General features: G+C 37.9%; 1 protein-coding gene across 4 annotated transcripts in view; it reads right to left on the bottom strand.

Annotated features, from left to right (window-relative positions):
- LOC118894312 (limbic system associated membrane protein) overlaps window positions 1–21,525 on the bottom strand; it is a 633,564-nt gene extending 612,039 nt beyond the window's left edge. For 3 of the 4 annotated variants that reach the window (XM_036850430.1, XM_036850429.1, XM_036850431.1), the window contains exon 1: window positions 20,871–21,493. In XM_036850430.1, coding sequence (XP_036706325.1) covers window positions 20,871–21,025 — 155 coding nt within the window. In that variant the 5' untranslated portion in view covers window positions 21,026–21,493. Of the gene's footprint in view, window positions 1–20,870 lie in introns of all 4 variants that reach the window. The other variant, XM_036850432.1, reaches the window with a different exon arrangement.
- Between the last annotated feature and the right edge of the window lie 1,655 nt (window positions 21,526–23,180).

The following is a 23,180-nucleotide window of genomic DNA, read 5'->3' as shown; positions in this document are numbered from 1 at the left end:
TTAGATGAGAATGAATCAGGAAGCTGGGTTCCACTCATGTTCTATGGCCACTGACTTCAATTATCTTGCTTAAAGAGTCGGAGCTTTATTTCCAATGTATATGGTGGGGATAATGTGCATGTCCTCTTTTCCTTCTTCACTAGGGTCTGGTGAGTACTAATTAGGGAAAGGATGTGACATGTTTTTAGAACTTTAGAGTGCTAGGTAAACAGAATGCTTTTTTGAAGTGGCTGTAAATTGTTGATGCTGAATAAACATTAAATCACACTCAAGTTTTGATGCCGATAAAGAGAGAGCAGTTTATAGTTCACTGGGGAAAGATTTTAATTTCATTCCAGCATTTCTAAGCTAATGACAAAACACTACTAATTTTCCACAGCCCTACTTCTCCAAGGGGCAATTATCTGTGGGGGGAAAAAATCAGGCAAAGCTCTTACTCATGAAAGCTGAGTGTTTTATAATCAAGTGAGGGTCATAGGAAGATGCAGAGGACAGCAATGTGTGTGTAAAACGTGAAACTCAGATGAGTACAAGGCAGAAATTATAAGGACTATCTCGAGGTTTTACATAGAGATTCAGTCTTACACAGGACAACAGAGGAGATATTGTGGATTAAATATCGTGTTATTTACCCAATAAAATCTACAGAACCTAGTAAGTCCAATACCTTAATAAGAGGTCTTAGAAAACGAGGCTTTCCATTCTTCTGATTGATGCAGCTCTGTATGCAGCAAATAAGGCTGGGTGCCAGGTTAATACTCTACATATTAAGAAAACTTTGGAGAGTATGCCATTTTATTATAATTTCATTTATCCTGTATGCAGACTTCCATTTTTCTTGCCTTTCAACTAGATTAAATACTGTAAATCACAGCTTTATTGATAGGAAAGCAGGTATTTGCATTACTCTTGAAAATGCCATGCCTAAGAGGCCAACTTCACTAATGAAAAGAAAGAGACTGGAGTTTGCCCAGCTAAACAAATTGCCTACTGTGAGGGGGCTGGGCACTGAGAGCTGGTGTGTCTAAATCAAAAAGCTTCTGCCAGGTCATCAACTCTAGAAATGCAATTATCACCCATAATCATCATGAAAGTAACTTCAAAAGAATTGCTTCCTTTGGAATTTTCATTGGCCCTACAGGTTTCACCAGCTCATAGTTACTTATGACAGGGAAAAATGTCCAACAGATGTCCTATTGTCACTCCATACCTTCGGCCATATAGGATCCATAGAATGGAGCATAGCAACAAACACACTCCATTCTGTACCTACCATTAAAATTATTATTGAGCACTTTCTACTTGTTCAGCTCTGTTCCAGGCAATATATGTGGCATAGAAAACAAGGCTTTATGGAAATAGCAGTGATCTAAACCGGGATCTATTAATAACTAGTTGTTTGACCATAGGAGAATCATTTATTTTCCCTGGAGTTTTATTTCCTCTCCTTTAAAATGCAGACAATGTGATATATCTGAGTAAGTACATCAATACAAGTACTGATGCAGAGATTACCCAGACCAAGGTATTCATATGGTCTCCAACCTTCCGTAATTCTATGATTTAGGGAGTTTGCATTCTAGTTGAGGATACCAGCTAAAATGCACAAAACCATTAGCAAACGCTTAAGCACGGAACAGTTTGGTACTGCCTAGAAGTTCCAAAATAAATAAACAAACAAATAAACAAGGAAAAACAATAAATTAAGGATGGGATAATTAAGGAAAATAAAACATTAATATAATAAAGGAAATATGGGCATGGGCTATCAGGAAACATTCTCGACAAAAAGAGAGGATGAGTATCACATAGAGATACACTAAGGCCTTTGAAGTTGAGGCTGATGGGACACACACTGGAAACTGATCACCGTTTATTGAGAAAAGAAAGGAACTGATAAAAAGCTGTGTTTGCAGAAGAATCCAAACAGTGGTGGAAATCTAGAACGTTAGACTATAAGCTGTATAGTATTTACTGTCCATTGCCAGTACTCAATCCAGGGCCTGGCATAAAGAACTCAATATATGGAAAAACTAAGTCAGTTATGCACTGATAAAGGTGTGGAGTAGAATGACAGCAGTGAGAATAAAGAAGTCCCTTTACTTAGAGACAGCTTATTAAATTTACCAAGTAAAAAGAAAAATAAAAGAAATAATAATAATAAAAACTGTAACAGCACTGCAGCCCAATTGGGAGACCAAATCTGAAATGTAAATATATCTTCTGTGACTACTCTGTGTCTTCTTTCTTCACCCTGAACCCTGGAATCGTCATCACCATATTTCCTAAATTTGAAGCAACATAACAGCTGTCGACATCTATAGTGAGGCTGTATTTCGTAGTAAAGAATGATGAGCCAAAGTAGTCTCCAGTAAGGTGGGCTGTGATTCTAGTTACTAATCTTTCTGGAGGAAAGAAGTGTGCCAACAGTTTGAAAACAAAGATCCCTTGGGGTTTTCCTTCTAGCACACAGCCTGAGATTTGTTTACTCTATTTAGCTTGCCCTCACCTCTTTACTAAAGTGCCTGCCTTTCTGTTTTTTCTCTCTAAGCCCATTTAAGTTTCACCACAGCCCTTAAGACTCAGTTCTTTCATTAAAAATGTCCACAGTAACACATCAGCCCACACCAATTTTTGAAGAGCCATCTGAGCCACCATCAGGAATATATTGCTTTCATTGTTACTTAACTTGTCATATGTACAAGTTCCTTGATGGAGTAAAACAGGACGGATCCAGATTTTTGTGCAGCCTGAAATTTATACAGTATGGAGTCTTTCTTTAAAAACAAAATGATAACTTAAAAATTAAAGACAAAGCTTTGGAGTAGCTGGCCAGTGCAAGTGAAGAACCCTAAAACTTAAGCTTCACTGTAAATTTACTTCTTCTGGGCATTTATTTAATCCCCACAGAATGTCTAACACAGGGTTATGCATACTAACTACCCATATTACACTCTTTCCCTCAGCAATTTCATCTGTAGTTTAAATTATCCCCTAATAGGAAAACAGTTGATGATCCTCAGTAACTCAGATCTTTTCTGAACACTAGGTTCTCAGATTCACTTGCCAATGGGCAAATGTACCTGAGTACAGTAGACCTATCCTTACCCAGTGTAGAATGGTCTGCAAACTTTCTAAATAAGAGGATCCTTTTATCATCAAACAAATTTTCTTGCCTCTTTGTAACTGAGCAATTGTCCAGTAAAAAAAAAAATTTAAACTATCATATATTCAGAAAATCTTTAATGCATTTTTCATTATAATAGAGTATACAACAGATCTGAAAAACAGTTTATTCACACATGAGATATAGGATGTCTCTACTTAATGCTTAAGGTATATATGGAAGTTTGGACACTTTGCAATGATTATGTAGTTTCCTAAGAGACTAGGGCTTGGGAACTGATTGCCTAAACCTTTCCTCTTGGGACTAAAGCTGAATGAAACTGAGACTTTATCCACAAGGAATTAACTTTGACATATTCAGGACTTTGTTAGCTCATTCTTAGGATCCCTTGTCATTATCTTTTAACAAGCTCCATTTTTATTTTAGCATCCACAGGTTTTCCATTGGGAAACTGTGACATTCTTGGAAATACTTTCAGCTTTAGACACAGATAACCCACTTTGAAATGGGGCTATCTGTGCTCTGCTGAAATCCTGACACCTGATCCTTCCCTCATCTGTTTGCCCCTAACCTGTCCCTGACTTTTCCTTTCTCCCTTTAAATCTCCACTTTTGTTTGCTTGGACTTTCTGAGCTCTTTCAAAACTCTTACCCAAAATGCCACACTATGTATTTAAAAGTCATCTGGTTCCACAGACAAAGCCGTGCATCAATGCTTCTTTCACCATAAATACTGCTAAGGCAATGACAAAGTAATTGGCTAAGTACCTCTCAGCTCAACAGGAAAGAGACTGGTTTCATACCCTGGTAATTGCTGTTTATGTATTTTAACAGTTGAACTTTTAGGTAAAGTCATTTTACAAAAAAAGGATAAACTAAGGAAACATGCATATGAAAAATAAGAAAGCAAAAATGCTGAAGTTGATGAAAGAGACTGGGTTCAGCGGGAGGTGGAAGCATGTTTTACCTAGATACACTGATAGATGCCATTTGTTTGTTGACCTCATATTTAGTGACAGCAGAGGTTATCTGAATTGTAAGAACAGAAAATAAGACGTTCAAGTTCTTCTGCTTCATCACTTATGGAGGAGGCACTTGATATGAAAAGTAAGGGAGTGATATAAACAAACCACTCCTCAATTTCAGAATAACAGATTTACCCACCAGCAAATAAAGTCCATGGTCACTGCTATCCCACTTCCATTCTAGTGGAGTTCATCACCAATGATACTGCAGAGTCAGCAGAGGGAAGGTTTTTACATCAAATAGTGGGGAGATGACTCAGTCCTTTCAGGGCTCAGACAGATTGGAGAGGTTCAAGGCCTAGTGTATCTAAGGTCTCGGTATAGGAAAAGAGCCGACAGGAAGCACAGATTTGGAGGTAGAATCATGTTTTACTCTTTGGGGCAGCAAATGAGATAATAATTTCAGCCATGTTGACCAAGAGTTTGAGACAGGGTGAAGATTTGAAGGTTAACATAAAAAATCTTGCTTTCAAAATTTTTCTTTTATTTATTTATTTATGTTTTACAGTAGGTCCTTATCTATTTTAAATATAGCAGTGTGTACATGTCAATTCCAAACTCCCAATCTATCACCCTCCCCCGCACCTTTCTCCCCTGGTAAACATAAGTTCATTCTCTTAGTCTGTGAGTCTGCTTCTGTTTTGTAAATAAGTTCATTTGTTTTCATAATTTTTAAATTCAGATGGCAGCAAGATGGCCACAGGGTGGACTTCAGGCAAAATTATGTTAACATGCATGCCAAAGTAATAGAGGTAGTCAAAAAATGTAAACAATGAGGTCACCATTTGAGCTGATCAAACTCTATGAAGTTGCATGAATACAAAAGTATCTTTCTGAGATCAGATTTTATTTTGATATTCTTCTACATAGGAAGATATAACACCTAAGTAGATCTTCTGTTTTTATGAAATGCAGCCCCTCTCTCTTGACATGTTTGCAATTTCTCCAGTGGGAAGAAAGTAGTGAAGGTATGAATTTTAAAGCCCATAGAAAAATGATTAGAGAATCCAGTTCTGAATGGAATTCTTCATAAGCAATCAAAGTTATATAGGGATGCCAGCAAAAATAAAATATAAACATACATAAAATAAACTAGAGTAGAAATTCAGAATATCACAGAATAGTAGTAGCAGAGATATTGAGAAATCAACTTCAACCTTCTACTACATAAAGGGTTTTTTTTGTAATGATATTTCTCAGGGGCTTCCCTGGTGGCACAGTGGTTGGGAACCAGCCTGCCAATGCAGGGGACACGGGTTCGAGCCCTGGTCCGGGAGGATCCCACATGCTGCAGAGCAACTAAGCCCGGGCGCCACAACTACTGAGCCTGCACTCTACAGCCTGCGAGCCACAACTACTGAGCCCACGTGGCACAACTACTGAAGCCCGCTCCCCTAGAGCCCGTGCTCTGCAACGGGGGAAGCCGCCGCAGTGGGAGGCCCACGCACTGAAGCGAGGAGTGGCCCCCGCTCGCCGCAACTAGAGAGAGCCCGCGTGCAGCAACGAAGACCCAACAAAGCCAAAGATAAATAAAATAAATAAATTTATTTTTTTTAAAAAATAATAATATTTCTCAGTAGTGGTTACCTGTCCTCTGCTTAAATACAAAATGACTAAAAACTTACTTCTTCACAAGGAAATCTATTCCATTTGGCAGAATAGCAAATGACATTTATAAAATAAGCACACATATACCTATAGATATGTATATACAGTTGACCCTTGAAAAACATGTGTTTGAACTGCACGGGTCCACTTATACTTGTATTATTTCAATAGTAAGTAGTACAGTACTACATAATCCTTGGTTGGTTGAATCTGCAGATGCAGATACAGAGGAACCTAGGATACAGAGGAACCAACTACACAGAAGTGGATTTTTGACTTTGCTGAGGTTCAGGGCCCCTAACCCACACATTGTTCAAGGGACGACTATATAGAGTTGTCTGTAGGTATCCACAGAGAATTGGTTCCAGGACCCTCCATGGGTACTGAAATCAATAGATGCTCAAGTCCCTTATAGAAAAATGGTATAGTATTTGCATATAACCTACACACATGTTCCCATATACTTTAAATCATCTCTAGATTACTTAGAATAACTAATACTATGTAAGTGCTTTGTAAATAGTTGTAAATACAATGTAAATGCTATGCAAATCATTGCCAGTGCTTTGGCAAATTCAAGTTTTGCTTTTTAGAACTTTCTGGAATTTTTAAAAAATATTTTCTATCCACAGTTGGTTGAATCAATGGATGCAGAACCCACAGATATGGAGAGCCAACTGGAATTGTAGATCATTCTTATTTTATTCTTATAATAACCTTCTGGGATAAGAGGTAAATATTATTATTATCATTTCATTTTATAAATAAAGGTCTTGAGGACCAGTAAGGATAAATGATTTGTCCATATTTACAAAGCTGGTAATTGATAGAGGTGATACTCGGAGTTAGGTCTCCTGGTTCAGAAGCTTGTTATTTCTATTATGTCTTAAAAAAAATGTTCATCTTTTAAAAATCATTCAAACTGATTTGCTTATTTAAATGATGTTCTGTTTAAAGTATAAACTACCTTAAATTCTTTGCTTTTCTTTAATCTCTCTTTTCTTTCGTTCTTCCTTTCTTTATCTTTTTTTTTTTTTTTGAATGAGACATGGTATAAACACACACACACACAGACACAAACAAATAATGTTCCTTTTTATAGAGAGCTATGATTTGCCTCCCTATAGCTTGCACCAATTTTCACTTTATAATCCTGTCAACAAAGAAAATCCTTTTATCTTTGTGTCATACACATAGTAGAAAGTTTGCTTCCTATGTTTTTATCCAAATATTGAACATGGCCAAAGACAACCACCATCAATCAGTTCTTCTGTCATGATTATTCAATCAACTGAAACAAAAATCTAGCTCATTATGGACCCATAATCTGTTCATAAGTCTATCAGGAGAAACCTGTCAAAACACAGATACTCAGAGTGAATGGCATTTCCCTGATCTACCAATATGGAATTTTATTTGTTTTAAAGAAATTGATTGACCATGTTATAGTTTGTTCCCAGGAGACCCAGGTTGGCTCCCAGTGATCACTGCTTCCTTTTCAAAATATTCTAGCATTTAGACTTTTGTTGTCGTTGTTGCTGATTTAATATTATTTTCCCCTTTTACTTATAACTAGGACAATATTGTATGTCACCAATACTGTGAAACAGTTTTTGTTTTCTACAGATTTTCAGATGTTAGTAATAGTATTTCTACAATCATGCTATCAAGTTATTTTAGTGACCTAGGTTTCATACATATGAGTCTTATAGCCGAACTTGTTTATATTACTCTAATCATTTCTTCATATGCCTTGGGTCTTTAACATTGAAAAGGATATAAAGGCATAATTATGATAATTTTCCTTGATAAAAAAATTGAAATTTAATTTAAATTCTTATTCTTCTTTCAGTGGCCAGTTTCTCATCTTCACTAGGAATGCTAGTTAACAGATCACTAGATCTTTTGGTGACTGAGAATGAAAGAAAATAGAAATTTAGCCTGGAACTGAGATCACAAAGAATTGATTTTAATTCTTTAAGTTATTTCGCATTTAGCTAAGACAGTATTAATTTCTATCCTTTAATACAAGTAGAAAAAAATGTTATAAGGTTTTACTTTTTAGGGGCTATATGATAACAAAGATATAATAGAAACAAGAAATATTATGTCTGACTTCTCTTACAAGATAATTTTGGCTGTTGCATAATGATTACTTAAAAATAAAACATATTAACCAAACCAATTAAGAAAGCCATCATGTGATACTTATATATTATATCTGTCCACACCCTTGAAAACCTGGAAAATTTGGTTTTCTGAAATAAAGTTCCCCAATTATTAGTGCATCAAATTAATTAGGTTCCTATTAAAGTGTGCTATGACCCAAGTTCACAATAATATTCACATTTATATTTTGTGTATGTAAATTTTATGTACATATAAAAGGCACATGTATGCTTTTACTTTCTATATATAATTATAAATGTATGCTGAAAAAATTAAAAATAAAATAAAAATCTATACAATATAGATTAAGTACATTTGTGACACAAATTGTTTACACATAACAGATTCTGTATAAATACTGTTATTTTTAGAAGAACTGTATTTTGAATTGTTTTATTTTTATACAAGAATTAAGGCATTCATGCAAAAATATTTTTGTTTCCTAAACTATGACATTTATAAGATAATGTAGGAGTTTATTATTTTTTTTAATTTGAGCATATCATCTCATTTATAACATCATGCATTTCATCTGATTTACTCAACCATATTCAAAAATGTAATGTCACTTTACCTGACCGACATCTTTGTTTAATAGGCAAGTAGGAATTATAACAATTTTGGAGTTGAAACTATGGAGGATAATTCCCAACTTTCTATAGACAATAGGTTTTGTGGAACTAAAGTCTAAATCTCTTGATGTTCAATCTAGAAATTTCTCTAATCTAGTAATATCCTATAGACTTTAGGCAGTTCCTTGTCATGGTGATGATATTAGATATTAGTTCATCAGATTAGAGCCACAAAAGATACACAGAAGAATAGAGGTCAAAAAGAAAGTCAAAGAAAAATCCATTCATCTGCTAAGTTAGTGATTCAGCAACAGAAAATGCTGATCGTAAGATATGCTCATGCAATTGCATCACGAACATACACAAGATGACAGCAATCTTTGGTTATCTCAAGATGAAGATCAGCCACAAATTGGCAGCTGTATGTGGCTTAAACCCCATAAAATAAACAGCCCTGATGTAGATATGCTAGAACGAGGTGTGACTGAAGAAACACAAAGATTAGAAATAAGGAAACCAATTATTTTTCTCATTTAGTATTTTCACGTGTATTTTGGCTAGTACTGAACTGCATCACTTTCGTTGTTATCTTTTGTTCCTAGAAAGGTAGTGTGGCAAACAGTAGCATGTCTAAAGCACAACTTGAGAAAGGATGTTACTAACTTTAGATAACTTCAAGATATAAACATTCAATATAGAAATGCATCATCAAAAATTATAAAGGAATAAATATTAATGCATTATTGTATGAGAAACTGGGTTGCATTTTCCCTCTGACCTAATACAAATAACGCCCTTGTGCATTATGGCAAGACGCACAAAAGGGAATTTGGGATTATTACAAAGCCCATTGTACATTCAAGTTGGAATTTCTCCAGGAGTGAGTAATGAACCCTACACTGCAAAACTCAGGTAAGCATCATTGTTCAGTATGAATAATTACTTTGAGTCAAATGAATGTGAGTGATCTGCCCCTTGCCTCATTTCACAACGAAGTAGAACAGGTGAGGTGAATATACCTGTTGCACAACAATCCTGCTCCCAAATCCCCAACTTAGCCCCTGAAAGTCCACAGCCACCACTAGAGGGAGAAAGTCTCAGCAGTTCCAGGAAAGTATATCCCTTCTCTTACAGCTCCCTGCGAGGCTGAGCTCACTCTTCAGACAGAGGACATGCCTCACTTCAGGAGCACTAAGTGACTCTTAGCTCTGTCAGAGCTACTAATCTATCAGAGGAAGGAGCATAATTTGTCTGGGCCCCTGTGACTGAAGCTTTGGGATTCTCCTAAAAAAAACCCTATTTGACCTTCTCTAGAAAGCCATCCTCAAATAGAGTAGCAGCAACAGGGAATGTTCAAAGTATTTCCAGCCAAACCCCCTAATCCACCCTACTAATGACCAGAAGAGAATCAATCTCTTATTTTACTATGTCTTCTTCAACCACACATCCACAATCACTCCAGGGGTGGTTGATTTCACCACTAACATAACTTCCTTCATCCATGTCTCCTAATTTATTTCCTCTTTTATAAATAAATTTCTGCTCTGCTTGATTTATAGTATGACTATCACTCTCTGTTCAATTCAGTGAGCAAATATTTATCTGAGAACTTGTAGGTACTAAGCTAAATTCTGGAATGAAAAGGTAAAGTAGATGAAACACCTGCCTTTGAAGGGCTGATAGCACATCTGAAGCAAGATACAAGTGAATATAATTTTTAAGTGTAGTAAATGCTACATTGAGGTATGCATATACTACAGTTACCTCACTTCTGGGTATATTTTTGAAGGAAACAGAATGAGTATCTCAAAGAGATACCTGTACTTCCGTATTCTTTGCAGCATTATTCAAAATAGCCAAGATATGGAAACAACCTAAGCATTCACTAATGTATGAATGGATAAAGAAAGTAGGAAACCTATATCTATATCTATATACACACAATGGAATATTATTCAGCTATAAAAAAGAAGAAAATCCTGCCATCTGTGACAATGTGAATAAACCTGGAGGACATTATGCTAAGTGAAATAAGCTAGACAGAGAAAAATAAATTCTGTATTATCTCATTTATATGCAGAAACTAAAAAAGTCAAAGTCAGAGAGGCAGAAAGTAGAATGGTGACTGTGAGGGGCTTGAGGGGTGGCAGAAATGGGGACATATTAGTCAAAGGGTACAAACTTTAAATCGTAAGATGAGTAATTTCTGGGGATCTAAAGTACACCATGGTGACTACGGTTAATAATGTCGTATTGTATATTTGAAGTTTGCTAGCAGAGTCGATCTTGGGTGTTCTCACCACACACACACACAAAGATAACTATATGAGGTGATGGATATGTCAATTAGCTTGATTTTAGTAATCATTTCACAATTGATACATATATCAAATCATCCTTCTGTACACCTTAAGTATATGAAATTTTATTTGTCAACTGTATCTCAGTTAAGCTGAAGGGGAGGTATGCAGAGAAGCTATCAGCAATAATAAATAAGGTACTTAGCCCACTTTGGGAAAATTACGGAAGATTACTTGAATTAGATAGCACCAGAACTAACCTTGAGCCTTGAAAGAGTGGCAAAGAGGCAACCTAGCAAAGAAGTATGGTGGGAGGGGTGGAGAGGAGGAAGAGGTTCCAGGCGGAGAGAGCATCATGAAGAAAGGTAAGAACCAGCATTGTGTGTGCACACACACTAGCATGCTCACGAGCGCCGACTGTTAAGTGGTTCTGAATTAGCGGACACAGTGAGGTAGCAGGTCATGGAGAGTTATCCAAGCTAAGGGGCTCTGCCTTTATGCTGTAGATGAGGAGAAGCCTTTGAAGGATCTGGTGACATTTCTACACTGATACTGGAAAACAATAGGTCTGGGATAGTCAGGTGAGCTCGGGTCCATGGTTCTGCCAACTACCTGGAGTCTGGAAGGTCTAAGTAGTGTCAATTCCTACTTCATTTCAGACGTTTGTCTTCATCTTTACCTCACAAAGCTGGACCAGGTTTTATGATCCTGAACTTATACAGCAAGAGTTTAAGAAGATGGGGCTCAGCACTCTGAGATGCATCTCCATGTCACCCCTTGTTACCATAGCTTTGACACAGAGCTTCAGTTCTAGGGACTACATCCCTCTCTTTTACTCCTTGACCAAGTTACCTATCTTGGTAATATGTCTGAGGAATATCCCTTATTACTGAGTTCTCTGCCCTGTTCAAGCCAGCCCTTAAGACAAGGACTCTGTTTCTTCTCTGAGCCTCAGTCTTGAGACTGAGTCTATACTAGGAGCTGACAGAACTCCCTGTAACACTGCCTGCCTCCATGGGGGGCTCACTAAAAGCTGCTGACCTGTTATTTTCCCCTTACTGTGCTCTGCCCTTTTCCTTTGTGTACCATGTTGTACCTTCCTTGGCTCCGCCTCTCACCTGCTAAGAAAGCTTCATGAGACCTTGTCCTGCATGTCACACCAGAAACTCCCCAGGCACCTGCAGCAGTGCCTCTGTCATCCCAAGAGACAGGTCTAGATCTATTTCCAGTTCCTCCCAATTTAACACAATCAGTCCCAATTTTAGCCCAAAGTAACTTTTGTTCAAATTAGAAAAAAAAGTTCTACCTTCCTGAAAGAATTTGATACAATCTACAGTGTCTGCAATGTGTAGAATACCCTTTGAGCCTGTGCAAAGGAGAGCCTGCCAACTGAGACCACAACCTCACTGCATCCATCCTAGTAGGGTCTCCAAGAGGGACAAATCATAGGAGACTAGCATAATTTTTTAGGGGGGGGTAAAAAATGGCATATCATGACCTCCTAGAGAAATGGAAATAAAAACAAAAATAAACAAATAGGACTTATTGAAACTTAAAAGCTTCTGCACAGCAAAGGAAACCATAAACAAGGCAAAAAGATAACCCTCAGAATGGGAGAAAATATTTGCAAATGAAGCAACTGACAAAGGATTAATCTCCAAAATTTACAAGCAACTCATGCAGCTCAATATCAAAAAAACAAAAAACCCAATCCAAAAATGGGCAGAAGATCTAAATAGACATTTGTCCAAAGAAGATATACAGATTGCCAACAAACACATGAAAGAATGCTCAACATCATTAATCATTAGAGAAATGCAAATCAAAACCACAATGTGATATCATCTCACACCGGTCAGAATGGCCATCATCAAAAACTCTACAAACAGTAAATGCTGGAGAGGGTGTGGAGAAAAGGGAACCCTCTTGCACTGTTGGTGGGAATGTAAATTGATAAAGCCACTATGGAGAACAGTATGGAGGTTCCTTAAAAAACTAAAAATAGAACTACCATATAACCCAGCAATCCCACTACTGGACATATACCCTGAGAAAACCATAATTCAAAAAGAGTCATGTACCACAATGTTCATTGCAGCTCTATTTACAATAGCCAGGACATGGAAGCAACCTAAGTGTCCACCGACAGACGAATGGATAAATAAGATGTGGCACATATATACAATGGAATATTACTCAGCCATAAAAATAAACGAAATTGAGTTATTTGTAGTGAGGTGGATGGACCTAGAGACTGTCAGACAGAGTGAAGTAAGTCAGAAAGAGAAAAATAAATACCGTATGCTAACACATACATATGGAATCCAAAAAAAAAAAAAAATGGTTCTAAAGAACCTAGGGGCAGGACAGGAATAAAGATGCAGACATAGAGAATGGACTTGAGGACACAGGGAGGGGGAAGGGTAAGCTGGGACGAAGAGAGAGATTGGCCTGGATTTATATATACTACCAAATGTAAAATAGATAGCTAGTGGGAAGCACCCATATAGCACAGGGAGATCAGCTCGGTGCTTTGTGACCACCTAGAGGGATGGGATAGGGAGGGTGGGAGGGAGACACAAGAGGGCAGAGATATGGGGATATATGTATATGTATAGCTGATTCACTTTGTTATAAAGCAGAAACTAACATACCATTGTAAAGCAATTATACTCCAATAAAGATGTTAAAAAAAAAAAAAAGTCTCAGGAAGAGAGTCCTATTGCATTGAATGTCATTGACGTAGTGCCTGACATTGAGTAGATGATCAGTAGATATTTATTGACTACTGGCTAACTCATATTTCATTTTCTTTCCTTTCTTTGCTTTAAAAATAATATTTATTCATCATAGAAAATTTGGAAACATAAAAGCATGAGGAAGAAATTTAAAAAATAGCTTACAATTAAAAAAAAAAAAGGCATATCATGTTATAACATGAAAACCAAGAAGATAATTTTCAGCTCTTTATTTGGAATAAAGATCTCTGAAATGAGAAATAGGAGACATGAATCTAGTTCTCAAATGATCACTTGAATCTTTAGACAACCAACTAAATTTTTCTCCTCTCAGTTACATCTCTTTAAAGTGAGATGATAGACTGCCTAATCTCCAAGGACTTTCCTATTCTAAATTTCTACAAATCTACCCTATAGTAATTAACAAATTCTGAAGCTAAGTGTTTTCTTCAGTGAAGGTTAATCACTCATTAACTTGAGATTATGTTTTGATTACAGGTGACTATAAAAATGTGTTCACTCATCCTGCACTCCTGGTAACAAACTCAACTATAAGATACATATGACTTTAAAGGACTTGAAAAGAAATGGCCATCTTAGACCAAATGGCCAAACTTAACCATAGAAATAAAAATAAAAAGCTTATTTTACTGTTTTCTAATTTTATAAAAGTTATTTCCTACTGTGAATATAATGATAATAATCTTATTAAGAGCTTACATTTTATATCATTTTATAGTTTACAGAACACTTTGATACATAGTATCTCATTTGATCATAAAAATAGCTTGCATAGTAGGCCAAGTAACTGTCAGTTTTACTCATTTAATAGATCAGACTATTTCAAGATGTTTAGATCTTGGTCTTCTGGCTACAGTCGCCCTCTGTATCCATGGATTCTGCATCCACGGATTCAAACCAACTGCAGATTGAAAATATTTGGAAGAAAAATTCCAGAAAGTTCCAAAAAGCAAAGCTTGAATTTGCCAGAGCACTGGCAACTATTTACATAGCATTTACATTTTATTTACAACTATTTACATAGCATTTACATTATATTAAGTATTATAAGTAATCTAGAGATGATTTAAAGTATACTAGAGCATGTGCATATGTTATATGGGAACACTATGCCATTTTATACAAGGGACTTGAGCATCTGCAGATTTTGGTATCGAGGGGGGTCTTGGAACCAATCTCCCACAGATACTATGGGACGACTCTACTTGTTGAACATTCTGAACTTATACCCTTGATAAAAATCCTTTATCTTTGACATAAACACTTGTCTATTAGTTTCATGTAGACTGATCACCATGTAGAGTTGAAATGAATTCTACAAACATCTAGCTAATATTTTGTAAATCATATTTGTGGCAAATATGACAACATAAGTACACAGAAGTAAGCCTGTTTGAATAAGACCAAAGACATTTTCCTTGACTAAATATAGTCTCTTTTCTCCCATTAAAAAGAAAATCTAAAACTGTTTTGTATCTTTTGTGTCTTGCCTAACATAAATGAAAGAGTGAACAGAAGACAACAGGATTTAAAAAGTCAAGCTTTAATGCTATTTCAAGAGATATTATGTAAATTGGAACCACATTAAAATAATATGGATTATTTTAACATCTACTCCATTTTCCATGACATTGTAGGGATGAGATTGTGTGGTAAAGAAATGGATCTATGATGATCTCTTTCCTCTCTCTCAATTGAATTTGCATATCTTTGTTGTTGAAATACTTCCCAAACCACACACATGACTATAATTTTTTACTACACATCTAGTAAGTACTGCCCTGAACATGGTTTGTAAAAGAGATTTTTCAACCAGTAAAGCAGCAGTTCTCAACTCGGTGTACATATCAGAATCGTTTTTTAAATACCTATGTCCAAGCCCCACCCCAAACTAATTCAATCAGAATTTCTGAGAGTAGGGAATATGTGGCTTCATTGTTTTTTAAAAGGCCTCCAGTAGAGTATAACATGCAGCCATGGTTGTGAACTCTCTACAGCAGCATTTCTCCAACTTTAATGTGCTTATGAATCACTTGGGATCTTGTTAAAATGCAGATTCTGATTTTGTAGGTCTGGAATAGGCCCTGAGATTTTGGAATTTAGCAAGTGACTATATGATACTGAAGATGCTCATCTACAGAACACACTTGTAGCAGCGAGAGTCGGTGGTTCTCAAACTGTGGCCCGGTGCTGCAGCATCAGCATCATCTGAGAACTTGTCACAAATGTAGACTTCAGCCCCTACCAGAGAACTGAATCAGAAACTCTGAAGGTGGGGGCCAGGTAATCTTCGTTTTCATGAGCACTCAAGGTAATATGGATACACCTTCAAGTTTGAGAAACTCTGGTCTAAAAAAAAGAGCTCCCTAAAGTCTAAACAACTGGCTACATGTAGTTGAAAAACCACTAACACTTTTATGCTTTATGTAGCAGTTTATAATTCACCAAAGTGAACTACTTTAACCTCTTGTGGGCTCTTTAAAACAATCCCATAGAGTAACTAAAATAGGTAATTTCATCATTTTTTAAATGAAACTGAAGTTCAAAATATTTAAGAGACATTCTCAAAGTCATGTAGCATTCAAGGATAGATCCAAAATTAGAGCCTAGCTCTTCTGAGTTGTACAAAGTAACAGGCAGGATATGCAAAGGAGAACAGGGCCAATGGCCAAAAGCTGTGGCCTGAAAGGGCAGGCTCTCTTGGGCTCAGGTGATGACAGTGAGGGGGACCAGCACACATTCAGGCAACCTCCTACCAGGTGAGTCACAGACACTTGTACTTGGAGCTCCCAAAGACTACAGCAAAATGCACTAATCCTTCTTCTGCCTGAGTTTGCTGTTATGTGGAACCAGCCTCAAGAAACACAAATGTTTAACCCTCACCAACTGATTTAGTGGATGAGTCAGTCATTTTTGGTTGTTCACTCCACAATTCTAAAAATAATTCATTCAAAGTCAAATTACCTAGAACAATCACCTTAACATGTGCTATATGTATGTGTTTCATACTTATAGAAACACAAATTACCACAGTTTGTATTTGTCACATGAGATTTGTCTGCTGTGTTCCTCAGGACATAAATGAACAGCAAGTGACATAAGTGCATAAACATCCTTTTAAAAATGTATATAATCTGCCATATTCTTAGACAAGATATAGTACACTTTACTCCATTATTTACCAAGTATATTTGATAAAGGACTTAATGGGCAATGAACAGTCCTTAAAGTATCAGTAATAACCTATACATTTTGATTACCTTTAGTCAGTTAGCTACAGAAAAAGAAAACTTCATAATTGTCTCAAACTCTCCCTATAGACCCATACCCATAAAGTCTGTTTTCAAATAATGAATAATTATAAGTGGTAGAAAAATCACATACTGTGTCAGGAGTTTGTTTGATTGTTGACAGTTTCTTTGTGAATGTAGGCGTGCCAGATGCTTTAAAGAAGAGAAGCCATTTTTCTCTTAAAAGTTGCACAAAATTTTTACATTTTACTGTCAAATAATCACATCTTTTTAATGCTTTTGCTTTTTCTCCTACTGTAAAAACAAACAAGGAAATAAAAGACCAAAGATTTTGAAAAACTAAAAATTTAACTATTTTAAACTTAGGTACTTAGTTTCTTATACCTAACACTTATTAGGTACATTTACATTTAAATGGGAAAAATGTTATCACCATAAAAGGTATTATAATATCTGAAAACATCAAATAGGGTCAGAATTGTGAAATAAATGCAATTTCAATGCCCCCAATTTTAAATATTTAAAGTCACAACACTAGTGTGGACCCTCTGATTTTACCACATATGCAGTTATGCAATATGTCCAGATATGCAGGTATATGTAATTTTTAGAGTTACCTTATGAGCAGATATATTGGGATTAATTATTTTATAATGATCTTTCCAGACGTATACTGCTAATATTGAAAATATGGTCAGTGGGACTATGAAAAATGAAATTTTAAAGGTCAGACTGGAACACTATTTTCACTTTTTCCTTAATTTATCAAAAGAGTTACATAGTTTCAAGCTGTCAAGATTAACCAGGAAGTGAATCCCTATGGGAGCCTGGGTACAAGGATAGAGGGTTGGAAGGACCAGTGCTAGAAACTTATCCAGTAATTGATGAACTCCTACACTTGTGGGGGGTTGGCAGTGAGGCAGGTGGGCTCCGTTCAGAAAAGCAACTGAGACTTCCGCACAAGTAAAGTCCTGTGGGTAACTGTGTCTCATACTTTACTGTGCAAACAAATGGAAATGAAGATTCTGGTTCAGTAGGATTTAGGAAGGCACTCCAGGCGCTGCTGCTGCTGCCACTGGTCTGTGAATCACACTTTGATCCTTTGCCTTTGAGATGGAAGATGGTACTGTGGTTTCCTTTAACTCTTAAAGGATCTCATAAAGGCGCTCATAAAGATCTAGAATCCCTTCTGGGAAACAACAGGGTTAGGTTGGTATACATGAGATTATCTTTCTTTCCACCTAGTTTTATCACCTTCATTCTAGAGTCTTTCTTTTCTTTTTTCCAAAAGATAGAAATCACAGAGCAAGACCCCAAGACTAGTATATACTGTCCTATCAAGATGCACATTTACATCAAAGATCATAATTATACAAAAGTAAGTATCAGTTCCCCCCACAAAACACTTGTTTCATGGAAGTAAGGCAGTAAAGGTAAATGTTTTGGGGACAGTCAGCCAAGCTCCTGTCACTGAACCACCAGAATTACAAACCTCCCTTCTTTCCTGTTGCCATTTCAGATCATTCAGGGCCACAGACTCACTGAGACAGGATTTTTTTTCCCCTTGCCATTTCACTTTCTCAGTGCCAAACATCTACTGTGGCTTCCAACGAATCAAGTTCTCCTTCCTCTCCTCCCCTGGAAGCTCATGCTCCCAGTAAAATGTCAAAAATAAAGTGGAAGCAAGGCTTTTCCCAGGCTAGACTTGTAAACAGAAAGCAAGAGTGCCAATCTTCACCAGCAAACTGACCCACAAAGCTTACTGGACTCAGTTAAAGAGATTGAGAAGAAGGTCAGCTATGAAAACAAAGGGAACTCTCTCCATAGTTACTTCTGATAGAGCTCCACCAACCCAGAAATAAAGCCTTGTCCAAGGCAAAGGAAATAAAAAAGAGGGCACATTAGGTGAGGTCTGGGAAAGCAATGGACTCTCACAGGTGACTTCTCTGCATGCTCTGTTTGTCTATCTTCTCTTTCCCAGGGAACAATTGCTTCTATATTTATGCTCTGTGCTCACTACCCACCCCATTTCCATACTGCAATGTCTACTAAAGTGTAATGCTTAAAAACTCCATTTCTTTTGAGCCATAGACACACAGAAGCACGTATACATCATATATAGTTATTTATGTAGTAAGACTGCCTCTCATAGACATAGAGTTGTATGCATACAATGTACGAAAATATAAGAATACCTTCTTTCTTCTAAATTAACATTTACATGCTTACCTAACTCTTTGATAACTATACCTTAAGATATAGGTGATGCTGACTTAGAAAGACCTTACAAAGTTCATGGACATTAACATAAAAACTTATACACCCAGAGTATTCACTTTTTCCATATTCATTCTTATAATCAATGACAACAAATCTTTCTAAGAACAGCATAAATTTATATAGAGTGCTTCACTTGTAAAGGGTTAATGATGTTAGGGAATATGAATGCTAGCAGTTGATATGGCATGCTTATGTGTTTGCGAAAATATTTTCTGCACCATGTCCAAATCCCTTTGCAAACAGACAAATTACTCTATAAATCTTATTACTCCATGTGGATAAATCACACATGAAGGTTTCACAGGGCTGGAGAGCGCTAGAAGGGAAAATATGCTTTGGATAGTAGGATCTTTGGGATTCATAATCATGCAATGCTCAGGAAATGAAGACAGGAGCACTTACACATTAGGATTTTCTTAGTTTTTATACTCCGCAGCAACATACACACACCACAACACACAACCCACACATCCCTCTCTAACAAGGCAAGAGATCCCAAAGCAGGACACTGTGACAGCCAACCAAATTTATTTCTGAGAAAAGGAAAGAAAACTTTGCTGCTGTAGGCAGCTCTGCTATAGAACTGCTCCCCGATGCCCCAGGGTTTATGCACTATCAGCTCCTTGCACACAGATTAGATGCTTCTTTTCTATCAGATACTGCTTTTTATTGCCACAACAAACAATATTAGCCAGACAGACAGACTGACACTAGGTCATTTTATTTGGATGAAATGAGATTTTAAAAGATCTCCAAGGAGAACATTTTCTTTCATTATTCATTTATTTATTTATTTATTTATTTTTAGTATCTGATAGAAATTCAAGGAAAGCCATAAAAAAGGACAAGGAGTATATGCAGTGGATGGAGAGGGGAAAGAGAGAAAAGAAACACAGGAAAACAGGCTAGGAGCTCTTTAGAAACAGAATTATGGCTAGGTTCCATCTGAGTTTCTCCAGCTCACTGTCCCTTATAGGGGTCAAACTCCAAGGACTTGGGACTCTTCTCTTTCCAAATTTCAATCCCAAATTATATTTCAGAGTTTGGCAGAGCTGCATAGCGATAAGACGTTGAGGTCAATAATCAATTTGAAATATCCATTTAATGCCAGGTTAATTCTTTCCTAACCTCTGTGCTTAACACTCCTATTCTTAAGTATTAGCAATTTGGCAAGTTCCTTTTGTTTTTTTTTCCCTTCTGTTCATTCTTGTGTTGATTTCTATCCACATTCCAGAAAAGGCTCAGTAATCAAAGTTCTAAGATTGATTTATTGCCCTCCATGTCAATTAGAAGATCCTTACCGAAAGTCTCCTATCCAAACTATTGCTGGGGCAGAGCGAGAGCCTTTTTGTACGTATCCACATGTACATACACACATACACCACGGAGAATGCAATACTGTGTACCACTCTCTGAGAGCCATAATTCAACAACTCTTCTTTCTCAGTTAAGGAACCCCAACAAAACTCTTAAGTACAAAGCATCTGCAATCACAAAAGAAAAAAATACTGCCCAAATGTCACTAATACCATAGATGAAATTAGACGTTCTCGGCAAGAGAAACAAGATCCTAGGAACTAAACAACATTTAACCAACCCTGCTGATCCTTGACAGGGACCAGGATCCCCTTGAAATTTGTTGGCAGATACCTCGACCAGTCTGTAAAAGGCGCGCACACACACACACACACCACAAGCCTGCAGCATCAGGGGCTGCAGTTCAAGCAGAACACACACACACACTCTTAAGCGCCACAGAAAAGTTGCCCGAAAGCCCTACCTGAGGATGGCCGTGTCCCCCTGCCTCACGGTGATGTTGTCGGTGCCTCGGTTAAAATCCACGCTGCGAACGGGCAGTCCTGTGGGAAGAAGGCAGAGCAATCTCAGTAGGACCAGCGGCAACTGTTTCCGATCAGGCTGAACTCTGGCGACCATGGTGGCCACGCCGAGGTGCGGGTCCCGGGCTGCTCTGGAGGATGTGCGTGTGTCCGCTGCTCGCCGAGAGGGCTTTACAAACGGAGGGCTTTCATCCACGGCAAAGGCGTAACGGGCTTTGCCAATTTGTGGTCCTTTCCACTTTGCCTCTCTCTTTCCCCCGCTCAGTCTCTTTTGCCTCTAAGACTCAACAAAGCCCTCAAAAACCCGAGCAGAGGTGGGGAAAAGTCAAAGAAACAAAATTTGAAGGGAGAGAGTACAAAATATAAAACCCTCTAGAAAAGATGAAGAGAAGGCGGCCAAAGAGAAGGTGTTTTCTGGTCTCTCTGTGGCTGGATGCTCCTTTGCCAGCGTCTGAGCTGAGCCTCTTGCCTCCGTAACCCACTTTCCCGGTGGGCGAGGGAGCCGGCACCCAGCCTGCCAGCGAGTGTAAAGAAACCCACACAGCAGCGGCAGCAGCCCAGAGTCTCCCTCCCCCTCCTCCCCTTCCTGTTTCTCCCTGCAGTCCCTCCCTCCCTCCCTCCCTCCGCTTGGCACCTCCCCCGCCCCCCGCGGATTCCAACAGCCCCTCCGAGTCATCCCCTCTGCCCTCCCCTCAGCGTGGCCCCTCGCTTTCCACAACTGCCCCCTTCAGCAGCCGCCAGTCTCAGTGAAAGCCTGATGCGCCTTTAGGTTGTCAGGACAACAGCTCCATCTGAGGCCTGGCTGATTTACTTAAGAAGAGGGAACGGAGCTTGGAGGTACCGTACAAGAGAAAGGGGAAAAGGAGAGGGACTCAAGCTATAAAAGAACAGGAGAAAGAGTCCAGGGAGGGAGAAGCAAAGAGTGAGACAGAAGGAAAAGGGAGAAAAGAAGAGAACGCCAAGAGAAGGCAAACCTTGACAGATGGAGGGAGTGAAACAGAGAAGGCCAGGAAAGCCTTGAGGGGTGGAGGGGGACCAGTGCTGAAAGATGGGATGAGGAATGCAAAACAGAAGAAACTTGACAGTAGAGTCTAAGATTAAAAGCCAAAGTCGATTTCAAAACTAAATATTCCTCCAACTGTCTTTTCATACCCACATCTTGTTCATTCTTTCCTCTCTCTTTCACAGGATTAATAAGGTTTATTTTCTCTCCTTCCTTCATCCCCTCCCCCTCTTGGAGCCCCCTTATGAAAGATGGATTGGACACAATGCTGGTATTGAGTGGTCTGGAGTGTGAATGCTTGGTTTGTCTTTTCCAAGTGCCAGACTCAGCAGCTGATCCCTGATCCCTAAATCAACTTCACTCTCCAGGAAACCCTTATTCAGTCCCACACATGAGGAATGGCATTAAGGATTATTGTTTCAATGGCACGTTGCTGTTGCTTCCCAAATTTTTACTGACACTTGCTTCTCAAAATGTCCATATGCAAGGAAGAAGATTCGTATATCAGAAAGCTTGTCACTTACAGGGTGACACTAAGGCTGCATACAGCACTCCAGTGAATGGAAGACAGGTTACCATCATTTGTCATTCCTTCTACTCCATGAGTCAATCCAAGTGATAAGGGCCATCAGGGGCCTACAGTGTTAGTCACTCATGTGAGAGCCCCAAACTATTAGACATCTCCCTCAGAACCCATGCTGAGCATAAAAGATGGGAATGGACCAACCCAAAACTTTTTGTTTCCCTTAATTTTATTTATTGGAATAGTTAAGGCATTCACATGGTGCAAAAATCAAGTGATACAGAATGCTGTAGAGTGAATTGTAGTTATCTTTCCTATCCCTGTCTTTAGGCAACCCATTTCTCCTATTTGGCGGTAGCAAATATTTCCAGGTTCTTATACATCTTTCCCTAAATATTCCATGTCCATACAAGTAAATGCACAAATACACATACACACACTCACATATTATGCTCACCCCTCTTATTTACACAAATGATTAGCCAAGGGCATTTGAAAAAAAGGCATACGTTTAGGAATCCTTATCAAACTCCACCAGAGTACAAGCCTAAGGAGGCTTTTACTGTGCTGACACCTACCTTGCCCGCACCAGAATATTCAAAGAGTTTATCTGCTACGTTTTATCAACTTAAAAGGTAGATTCACTCTTACAGATTATGTGAGGAAAGGAAGGAAGACCTTTTGTTTTTTAAGAAAAGAACTTGAAGGATTGGAATCCAAATTGTC

This window comes from Balaenoptera musculus, chromosome 4 (genome assembly GCF_009873245.2).
Source record: "Balaenoptera musculus isolate JJ_BM4_2016_0621 chromosome 4, mBalMus1.pri.v3, whole genome shotgun sequence".
Taxonomy (NCBI): domain Eukaryota; kingdom Metazoa; phylum Chordata; class Mammalia; order Artiodactyla; family Balaenopteridae; genus Balaenoptera; species Balaenoptera musculus.
Note: the sequence above shows the minus strand (reverse complement) of the source record. Positions and strands in the feature narration are given on the sequence as shown.